General features: G+C 41.1%; 1 protein-coding gene across 8 annotated transcripts in view; it reads left to right on the top strand.

Moving 5' to 3' along the window:
* The window catches only part of DICER1 (dicer 1, ribonuclease III), a 75,744-nt gene that overhangs the window by 62,838 nt on the left and 1,417 nt on the right, over positions 1-11,489 (top strand). For 7 of the 8 annotated variants that reach the window (XM_023731761.1, XM_023731763.1, XM_023731759.1 and 4 more), the window contains 3 exons: positions 2,850-3,005; positions 6,265-7,165; positions 9,040-11,412. In XM_023731761.1, coding sequence (XP_023587529.1) covers positions 2,850-3,005; positions 6,265-7,165; positions 9,040-9,329 — 1,347 coding nt within the window. In that variant the 3' untranslated portion in view covers positions 9,330-11,412. Of the gene's footprint in view, positions 1-2,849; positions 3,006-6,264; positions 7,166-9,039; positions 11,413-11,489 lie in introns of those variants that run through there. The other variant, XM_023731766.1, reaches the window with a different exon arrangement.

Genomic DNA, 11,489 nt, shown 5'->3' with positions numbered 1-11,489 from the left:
GGTACTTATTTGACGAATCACTTACTAAGCTGCTACTTACCATAAGCACTCCAAAGAAAGGAATATCCCTTGTGATCAGGGAGGGCATTAACGGAAGAGGCGAGTTTGCAGAGCATAAATGATGAACACGTGACAAAGTGTGTAGTACCCAGTGTATAAATTGTGGTCCCAGTCAGAAGTGTGAAAATACCTGAGAAAAGACTCAAAAAGGCAGGGGGGTGAAGCTGTATTTCAAGCTAGGATGCTCGGTTAAGGAGTATGGTTGGCACTGTTGAAGGAATTTTAATCAAGGGACTATTAATGTTAACAAAATGGTATTGTAAAATGACTGCAGCGTTGGTTGAAAAGCAAAACCAAACCAATCTGAGATCTCAGTTGGCCTTTGGATAAGTCTAAGCTTGTGCAGGAAATAGGACAGAACTAGCGTTCTGGCACTGAGGAAGGGGCCGAGGTGAGTGGTATTTCAGGAGAAATAACATTTTTAGCTAATAACTTACAAAGTGCTACTTTAATCTGGCACTATTTCAGTCACCTTACATAGATTACCTAATTTTACTCTTATTATAGCCCTGTGAGGTGTATGCGTAATTACCCCCATCTTATAGATGAGGACACTGAGGCAGGAGAGATTCACTTGCCCAAGGTAACGTGGTAGGTATGTGGCAGCGCCAGGATTGAACCCAGAAAGTCTGGCGTTAGAGCTCTTGCCCCTCACCGTTACGCTGACCTGCTTCCATATTACTCTTTCAGGCCGGCCCTCTCCTGAGCATTTTACAGCCATCTTCTCAGTGAGCCTTTGAGGGCTAGATATTTCTCATCCCGGTTTTGTAGATGGGAGTTGAGTGGTCTCATGTAAGGGATCTAGCTAGTCTGGGCAGAGTCAGAAGTATGTCTGAGGATAAGGCCTTCCTCTCCTGCCGCCTCCCAGTGTGGTTTGAGACAGAGATGTGCTTGGGGGCAGCGGCGGGCGGGTGGATGGAAACGTAGGAAGTCAGGGTGAGGGTTTTTAGACCTTGTAGACTGTGAAGTGGAAATGTTCAGTGAAATATTCAGGAAATTGAAAATTTAGGACTCAGATACAGTTTGGGAATAGTCTCTTTAAAGGTGATAATTGAAACTCTGAGAGCAAATGAGATTGCCAAGGCATGGTTGTGGGAAGAAAATATTAGAGGCTGAGAGTGAGTATAAAGTAAGAAATAGTATTCCCTTTGGAGCCCTGGAGGTACAGTGGTTAAGAGCTTGGCTGCTAACCAAACAGTCAGCGATCTGAATCCACTAGCCACTCCTCGGAAACCCTACGGGGCAGTTCTGCTCTGTCCTGTAGGGTCGCTGTGAGTCGGCGTCGACTCGGCAGCACCTGACAACGACAGTAGGGTCACTGTGAGTCTGAATCGGCTCGATGGCGGTGGGCGTGGTTTGGTTTTATTGGGTAAGGAAGGAGTTATTTTATACTACAAAAACCCATCCATTCTTTCTGCTCAAAAACCTGTGACTCCTCATTTCCTGCAGAACTAATTGTAGCTCCCTCAGCCTGCATTGGTGGCCCTTTAGCTTGTGCCCTCCCACCCCACATGGCGCTTCTCTCCCAACCAGGTGAGCAGACCGGTGCCGGCCACCTCCTCTGCTGATGTCCCTTCTCACAGGATGCTGTCCCCGTTGCCACTTGTTGAATGCTGCCTGTCCTTGAGTCCTTACTTGGCGCTTTGTCTCCTTCCCATCCTGCCAACCTTTTCTGTCTACTTTGAATGCGATCTCTCTTTTGATTCCACACTTTCTCCCTTCGTTGGCATCTGCAATACTTTGTTCGCATAGTCTGGAAAAGGAAGCTAGCATTATGCAAGCCAGTTGTGTTTCAGGCAGCGTGGGAGAGCACTTTGGCGCACAGCGAGTATGATATGTAGACGCCGCTTCCCTGCCAGCTTGGTGGTTCGCCAGGGCTGCTACTCTGTCTTGCTGACTTTGTTCTCTTTGGGGCGCCTGACCGAGTGCAATTCACATGGTGGGTGCTTGTTAAGTAGTGGTTGAGGTACATGGGAAAGGGCTCACAGAGTCTTCAGTAAGAAGGAACCCAGTTTTTAGGAAATGAATGTGAGGTTGACAATTCTAGACCTGAGTTTCCAAGTACAAACTAGACAGAAGTGCGATGATTTGAGCAAATTAGAGAGAAGCTAGAGGCATTAGGAGAAACACACAGACCAGAGAGTAGAAAATAAAACTGTTTTATTGATGTAGAACAAACAGAGGTATTCTTTATTACTTTTTAAACCATTTTAAAATGGTTGAACGAAAATATCTTGAACTATCATCCAAAACAAAAGAATAATATTTGGGAGAACTTTACAATTGAAATCACATTTGTGGCTTGGATTCTAGGAATTTAAAATTTTTTAGCTGTATTCAGTGCCAATTTTCACTTTATAGCTAGAGTTTGTGGCTTTTTTTTTTCTTCTTTATTTCACCTAGAATATTCTGACATCTTGACTTTTTATATGGAGTCTTTTCTATTGTGATAGTCCCAATTAGCATTTTATGCTATCAGGTTGTGCTTCAAAAGTTCGAAATTGTCTGTTTCTTCAGACTCATTTATAAGAAATATGCATATTTATATACATCAGTTTTTTGTGATCTGCATTTTATATTCAGAAATCTTCATATAACTACACTACAGGATACAGAAGACTCGGGAATTTAATATTCTTTTTCTATCATGAATAGAAGAACTGTATAACCCTGGTAACTGTTGACTAGTTGTATGAAGAACATTTAGCTAAGGATATGCTAACATGGTTTGTATGAATTCCAGCAATGATCATCATGGATAAGCGTTTTATAAATATTTTCTGCTAAAGGTCAGCAACTGTAATCTGTATCGCCTTGGAAAAAAGAAGGGACTGCCCAGCCGCATGGTGGTGTCAATATTCGATCCCCCTGTCAATTGGCTTCCCCCTGGTTATGTAGTAAATCAAGACAAAAGTAACACAGACAAATGGGAAAAAGATGAAATGGTAAGTTTGTGGTAACTGGAAGCCTTTCTTAATACTTTAAAAATATTTATTATTTTGGTGAGGGAAAGAATTTTGTTTGGCGTGTGTACAATAGAGTTAGATATTCCATACCCTTCATTAATTCCTTTAAATGGACTGGCTTTTCATTGAATTTAGAACCAGTGTTGTAATTTTGTTGGAGGAGGATTTCTGTTTGTATTATTTCCCTTTTCCAAATGTAGAAGAATAAAACCCCATAACATTTGTTTCACTTTGCTGTTATGTAATTACAGTTTATCATAGATGCTTAGCTCTGTTCAGTGAAAGGACTTTTCAGTGACTCCTGATCTCTAGTCTGTGTGTGAAGTAATTCATTTCAGCGAAACCTTGCTTTTGCAGCTCAGGGTTTTCTTGGTTAGGACTGTTTCTCCTCTTGTGTAAATAAAGGTTGTAGTTTTCTGGAAATAATTTAAATCTTGCCAGTGACTTCTAAAAACTCCAAATATTAGCAGCAGCTGCTTGGCTTTGTCTTGTCTTGAAGGCCACCAGAGGGCACCTGGGAGGACCCCCCTAGCAGTAAAAGCAGTTCGGTGGTGGTTGTCTGGGAGAAACTCCAGCGCCTCTTTCTAAAGCTAAAGTCACAGTTTCATTTCCTGGAGATTTATTCTGCATTAGTGATAAACTGGCACGTTGTTACTTTACTGTTACTTCAGGCCAACAATGGTAGTGCCGTTTCTCTCGCACATTATGTTTTCTAAACGTGCGTTCCCTTCATGTGTTCTTGTTTTATAGCGTGTGTAGCCTAGATCGCTGCCTTGAATATTCCCAGTGGCGTACTCTGCGCCTGTATTCTGATTTTTACGTAGTTACTGAATATATTTTTAGCTCATGTAGTATTTGGCTTATTACAGAAATTGAACTTTGCTGGAAAAACAGTAAGATGGTATTTTTTGCTGATTGTGTTGGAAATAATTATACTTGGAAGAAACTTAGAAATAGATAAACCTTAAAGAAAAATGTACAGGTTTTGAGAGCATTAGAGAAAATGATGCATTTTTACAAAAACATTCCAGTAACAACTATCCTGTGTTGTAAATATTTTTTCAGAGTACATTTGGCACTTTTTTTTCGTTGTCATTAATTGTAGCTTAAAGGTGACATTGGTGTGTCATTTTGATTTTTTTTTTTTAAAGATACAACACAGAGTTATTTTCTTAGCATTTCTGATGACTTGGCACTTTGGTTCTTGCAGTACATTAAAAATCCTCTTCAGGGTTTCATTTAATAATTTAGGCTTATGTTGAAATAGGCCCTTCCATTGTATCGGAAAGAATGCTGTGTGTTTTTGGCTTGTTCCATTCCTGTCTGTCCACCTCGCTTCTGCCCCTCAGCAAATAGGTGCGAGTGAAAGCTTTGCTTAGGAATGCCTTGGAGAAGACAATTCTCTCAGAATTCTGGTAGAAAGGCTGAGTGGAAGGTCAGAGAAAAGGGTACGTGCGATGGTTTTTTTTTTCCAAAGAGCTCAAAGTGCTCTTGGGAGCCCTTTAGTAAGGTCGGAGGACCCTGTATTCTGCAGATGGAGAAACGGAAACGAGAGGCCTTGAAGGACTTTGCCCACGATCACACACCTTCTCGGTGAGAAAGCCCAGTCCTTATTGTTTGTTGGTTGGTTTTTGTACTCTGGCAATTTTAGCTTATTGGCTACATTTACTAAACGTATTATAAACAATTTTTTTTTGAAAAATTATGCAGTCCTTTTTTTTTTTTTTTTTAAATTGCAGTTTGGTCTTTTTTTGGTCTTAAGGACCAAACAGTGGTCAAAAGTATCTCATCGTACCTTGAAAAAGTATAAGTTTTTTAGCAGGAAATGCTTTGTTCGATCTGTGAATACTAATGGAGTTCTATGTTCAGGAATTATTATTTTTTTTTAAATTGTATTTATTTATTCCCCAGCTTGTTTGTCTAAAAAGAATGAGCTAAGTCTCACTAGGACGGGTGATTTGCCATTCTCCAGAGCAGGGACAGGGCAAAGTGATACCAGAGATGTTTTTCAGTTCTTGGAGTGCCCTTGGAGATCTGTCTTTTGGTGCTCTTCCTTGTTCTTGAAAAGATTTTATAAAATTTTTTATTTAAAAAAATGTAAAGGGATATAGTACATGGGTTGGCTCACTGCAATATTTCTTTTCAAACAAATACACTAACTTTTTCGAGTCTAGTTTAACGAAGTATTTGCAGTATTTAAAAAATGCTTGACAGAAATTTGAAGACTTTTTGTCAGAATATTCTGGAAAGTTGTTGAAATCAAAATTGAAGCCCACCCCCCAACCTTTCTCTCCAAAGTAGGTTTTTTTTTTTTTTTTTGCACAGCAGAAATTTGGCATCTTTCTAGCATAGCAAAAAAGTCACAGCATTACTGATCCTAGCCTGTTATTAAGGTTGTCATTCACAAATAAGCTGTTGCCAAAGAAATTGGAATTAGCAAAGATCTTCTGACAGAAATTGGGTTGTTGTGTTTCATGTTAGTCTAAATTTTCTTCTATTTTTGTCAGTTAGGCTATAATCTGTTACCCTCATTACTGAGCTCAGTGTAGAGGGGAAAAGCATAATTTCTCAGATTCATAGCTTAGCTCAGTGATTGCTTTTATTTTTCAAACAAAGCCATTTAGTTTTACATTGTAGCAAATGTACTTTAAAGTGGAAATATGGATAAAACTTTATTATAAAACATTATTGTATATTTTTTAATGTTAAATGAAGGTTTTAAAATAATTTTATCTGTTTTCATATTTTACTCTTAATTGCAAAGAGAATGCTTTTCCTACGTCTGGAATTCCATTTTATTAATTTGAAAATCTTTTTAAGAAATTAGGTCACCACATTGTCAGCTTTGTCAGTGAAATTGAAGATCTCTGTGATTGGAGTATGAGCACTTTAAGTGTTTGTCCTGCCAGAGTTAGAACTCTTAGCCTGAGTTTTGCATTGTGGGCATTATTTTAACTTTATATCCATGCACCAAATCCCTAACTTAAAGCTTCATAGTGGATAAAGGTCATTTTATAACTTAGAAAATGAACATTCAAAGAGCTTGTTTTACTTTGTTTATATGATTAAATAACTTATTTATGTTAATTGAAAACAAATGGCTGTGATTTTAAAGGTTGCCTTTTAGTATTTGTGGTTGTCATTTGAAATTATCCCTAACCCTCACTTTTACTGCGTTTCAAACCCTTTTAAAAACAGCATTTATGTCTCCCCTCCTTCCCATTCCCCCTCATTGCAGACAAAAGACTGCGTGTTGGCTAATGGCAAACTGGAGGATGACTATGAGGAGGAGGAGGAGGAGGAGGAGGAGGAAGAGGAGGACCTGATGTGGAGGTCTCCCAAGGAGGAGGCCGATTATGAAGATGACTTCCTGGAGTACGATCAGGAACATATCAAATTTATAGATAACATGTTAATGGGATCAGGAGCTTTTGTAAAGAAAATTTCTCTTTCTCCTTTTTCAACCACTGATTCTGCGTATGAGTGGAAGATGCCCAAAAACTCCCCCTTAGGTAGTATGCCGTTCGCATCAGACTTGGAGGATTTTGACTATAGCTCGTGGGATGCAATGTGCTATCTGGATCCTAGCAAAGCTGTTGAAGAGGATGACTTTGTGGTGGGGTTCTGGAATCCATCAGAAGAAAACTGTGGTGTTGACACTGGGAAGCAGTCCATTTCTTACGACCTGCACACCGAGCAGTGCATTGCAGACAAAAGCATAGCGGACTGTGTGGAAGCCCTGCTGGGCTGCTATTTAACCAGCTGTGGTGAGAGGGCCGCTCAGCTTTTCCTCTGCTCCTTGGGGCTGAAGGTGCTCCCGGTCATTAAAAGGACTGATCGGGAAAATGCCGTACGCTCTGCTAGGGAGAATTTCAGCAGCCAACAAAAGAACCTTTCAGTGAGCTGTGCTGTTGCTTCGGTGGCCAGTTCGCGCTCTCCTGTATTTAAAGACCTGGAATATGGTTGTTTGAAGATCCCACCACGGTGTATGTTTGATCATCCAGATGCAGATAAAACACTGAATCACCTTATATCGGGTTTTGAAAATTTTGAACAGAAAATCAACTACAGTTTCAAGAATAAGGCTTACCTTCTGCAGGCATTTACTCATGCCTCCTACCACTACAACACTATTACTGGTAAGGAGCCCAGGACCAGCCTCACTTCTTTGGAAAGGAGACCTGTGGTAAACGCGTCCTTTCGGCCTTGTGGAAAATGATCTATGCATGTAAACGCTTGGTGCTTAATTTGCGTGGTGGGGAGGGCACAGAAGAACCAAGAAACAATGCTGTATCTTCCTCATCTTTTGGGGAGCAAGAACTCCTTAACTTTGATAGTTGGGAGTATAGCTGTCTTACATTCAGTGGAACCTGTGAGAGCCGGAACTCACTGGGACTGCCTTGTTTTTCCGGGTCTTGCAAATTTTCCGCCTTTGACAAGGTGCAGTCTTACCACTTTTCTGCTGCTCTCTGTTAGTGGGAAACCTTTGGGTGTTCCTTCTCTGACAGGTTTCCGCCTTACACAGGTTCTGGCTTCGCAGGTTTCACGGTCCTTGGCATCACGTCATGTTGTATCCTTCATGTGAGCCTTAGGGTGGTGGTGTGTTTTCCTTTCCCATTTGATCCTCCTGTCCAGATGTCTCTCTCGTGCCCATTCAGCGCTGCTTTGGGGGTCTCCATTTCTCCCTATACTCTGCATGCATTTCCACACCCTTTTATGGTTCTTGTGGGCCAAAAGGCCCTTCTCTTCGGGGGTGTTTGAATCTAAGATGACAAGTAAAAGAAGCTTTCACGGGCAGGTCTTGTTGCTTTTGCTCTGACTCGGCTGTCTGGCATCCTCTCCGGTCGCTGTGTTTTTTCACTCCTTCGTTTGATAGGTTCCTGACCCCACTGGATTAGAAGGGAGAATAGACCTGGAAAACCAAATTCAGCTTTGGTGTGTGAAGCATAGCTAAAGTCTGTATTTTTGTTTTCTGTATCAAAGTAATAAGTGCCTAAATCCAGAATCCAAAAGCAAAGTAGGAAGTTTTACTTAGTGCTTCCAAGTTGGTATAATGAAAACGATTCAGGTTAAGATGATCAGGAAAATGTAAAAGCCAAAAATTATCTGACTCTGCACTAGAAAGACATGAAACTACAGACCATTTTTCTTTGAGGAGAAGCAGTGATACGTGGTTTTCTAATACACTGTCCTGGCGGTTCTGAGACCAGTTCAGTGGTTCTAGGCTGTCTCAGCCCCTGCCTCCTATCTCTCTGGGTGTTCATCTCTTCCTGCCTCAGTTTCCTCAGCTGAACGGATTCTTGTTAAATCACTGTGAGAAAATAGAGGTGTTGGTTAGTTAGCCCTGCTACCTTCCCATTTTGGCCGTCATTTCTGCTAAGGTCTTTGCTCACTTCCACAGCTCTTCTTTCTCAGTCTCTTGGTATCGTGTCAAATTCAGCCTTTCTAGCTCAAGTTGAGAAGGGGGGGGGTTTCCTTTCCTAACTGTCGTCCTGTATAACATGTAACCCAGGAGTGATGAGGAATGGTATTACATTCCAGAGCGTGAGCGAGACAACACGTAATGATGGCAGCAGAGCGTGGCGCATGGGGAGTGTGTGTGCGGGATCTGGTTGTGCTGGCGCGATGACATGGTGGCAATTTAGCGGAGTGCCTGAGCAACTGCCTGGGCAGCACAGCGCCAGAGGAAAGGGCTCAGTGATAATGATATCATCTGGGAAATGGTGTTTCTTGACAAGCATTGCTCTCTTGGCTACTTAAAAGATTTTATGACCCCCATTTCTATATAAGAAATGTGCTTACTCTGCCATTAAAATTTAATTTCCAGAGGCTTTGTCAAATAATTATGACAAAAAGTATGATTTGTTAAATCATGCTGTCCTTAAGGACTGTATATGAAAACGGATCCAGTATTTTAAGTGGGTTTTGGGCTGCGAGCTTCGTGTCAGTCACAGGCGAGTAAGCAGTATAAATGGCATGCAAGCTCATGGCTCCACTTTGGACCCTCTCCCAGATTGTTACCAGCGCTTAGAATTCCTGGGAGATGCGATTTTGGACTACCTCATAACCAAGCACCTTTATGAAGACCCGCGGCAGCACTCCCCAGGGGTCCTGACTGACCTGCGGTCTGCTCTGGTCAATAACACCATCTTTGCATCGTTGGCTGTGAAGTATGACTACCACAAGTACTTTAAAGCCGTATCTCCCGAGCTCTTCCACGTCATCGATGATTTTGTGCAGTTTCAGCTTGAGAAGAACGAAATGCAAGGAATGGATTCCGAGGTTAGTGCCACTTACAAATAAGTTGGATTTGGTGCTTAATTTAAAATATGCCATCTGACTAGGGTTCTCAGTAGTTTCAGAGTCCGACTGCATAGCTCTCCAAAGGCACAGCCAAAGGCCTCCCAGGGCTGTGGACTCTGGCACCTGGGATGCTCTCTGCAGAGAGCTGCAGATGGACCCCACTCTTTGGGTGGATGGTTTCAACTGTGGAGTGCCCACACTGTTGTATGTGTGGTCATTCAGTCGGAGGTAAGGAGCTGGGGCTTCCAGTTATTCTCCTGATACCAGTCTGATTAGTTCTTCTAATATGCGGCTCCAGCGTGGCAAAGGAATGCCACTGCTCCCCGCCCCCGGAGTAGCTTTATCCTTCCTAAAAGCTCCGTGTGGTTCAGTCTTCTTTCTTTTTTTAATGGATCAGCAAAATTTGCTAACATTTCAGGTAAGCATCACAACGTACAGTCTGCTTCTGCTTGAAATGGGGAAATCTCATTTGAAAACCAAACTTTGAAATTTTTAACCGTTGGAATTTGGGAGACTTCTACTGTTAAGTTCAGCCAGAGGTTCTTTGGTGACGGAGCTAATTCTAATGTGTTTGGGAACTGTTTTACATTTTTTGTAGGAAAAGGCTATTGCTTTAGATCTTTCCAAGCCCCTCTAATCCCTCACTAACATTCATCTGCACACCTGTGTACCCAGGGGGCACTCCCGTTTCTTCTTCTTATCCTAAGTCCTTTCCTGTCTTTATTTTTTCTAGATTTCTTATAAAGAGTCAAGGAATTTATTCATAACTCTGTTAGCCGCTTTGTTTTTTCTTCGGTTTGTACCTTTGCTCTCTTTTTTTTATTGCACCAAGCCATTGTGGAAGAGTGAAGGATTTCCTTGACTTTCTCTGAGAAAAATTAAGAGTCTGGGTTTTAAAGTGATCTTAAATATAGCCAGAAGGTGAAGTATCCAGCCCTGTGAGCCGTCCAGAGTGTGTGCTGAAGGGAGACCAGCAGGCAGTGTTCCTGTCCTCACTGTGGCCTTGCAGGCTCCTCCAAGATGATGACGTGAGCTCATGAGCTGGAGCACAGCTCGCAGGGAGGCCAGGAGTCAGAGCCATCTCATATGGATTCCAGTATTATTTCTAGTCTCATTCTTTTCTAGAAGTATGTAAGCTTAGAATTTGAGGAGTTGGCTAAAATTAGATCTAAGTTCTCTTTTGAGGCCAGTAGGGCATACTGGTTCTGTTAGTTTTTGTTCATTCTTTTCCTTCCCTTTGTTTATATAAACATCTGTGTAGAAGTTACAAAAACTGGTGGGGCACGTCATGGTCTGGCTTTTCTAACTTACTAGATATTTGATGGTAAGAAAGGCCCTCTACTTCTCTGGGTCTCAGTTTCCTCATCTGCAAAGGAGAGAATTAAACTTGAAATGTTTGAAACTTCCGCTTTAGCTCAAAACCATGATACATGAGTAATATGTATCTTGGTCTTTAGAAGTCAGCATTATAAACATATAGAGCTTTGGGTGGCTAAACAGTCTATTTAGAAATTACTGTTTTCCCCCTTCTCTTCATTTTTGTTGCACAGTAATTCAGATTTACTTTAGACTAAATGGAAAAACTACAAATAAGCAAAGAGAAAAAGTTAGCCAGATATGCTACCCTAGAAATAACTGACATCACCGTTTTGGGATGTATCTCTTGCTAATGTATATAGACATAAACATATAAATATGAAATGGAATGATATCATGCATGGGGACTGTAACCTGTTGTCACTTTGTATGTAATTATGGATGACTTTCCACATGCTGACTGGCATCATGATTTTTAACAGCTTCATGCTAGTCAATATGTGGCTGTACTGTAATTTGTTTAAAGAGTCCTTTGTGGCTGGATATTTACATTGTGTTTTTAGCTAATAAGGCTTTTGATAAATATGAATATGATAAATATGTCTGTACGTCCAGTTACCTCCTTAACTAGAGAGAGAATCGCTGCATCAATTATAAACGTTAGAAAGGCTTTTGATAACATATGTAAGTGTTTATTAATTTGAATACTTTCTGTGTGTCAGGTACTCTATTATAGTGAACCTGTATTAAAGTGGTTTAATAAAAAGGGAGTAATAGGAAAATATCTTCCAAATAGAATTTCCCTGCCAAAAAGTAGAAATGTATTCTCTTCAAAGCAGTGTC

Source organism: Trichechus manatus, unplaced genomic scaffold (assembly GCF_000243295.1).
Source record: "Trichechus manatus latirostris isolate Lorelei unplaced genomic scaffold, TriManLat1.0 scaffold00045, whole genome shotgun sequence".
NCBI lineage: Eukaryota > Metazoa > Chordata > Mammalia > Sirenia > Trichechidae > Trichechus > Trichechus manatus.
Note: the sequence above shows the minus strand (reverse complement) of the source record. Positions and strands in the feature narration are given on the sequence as shown.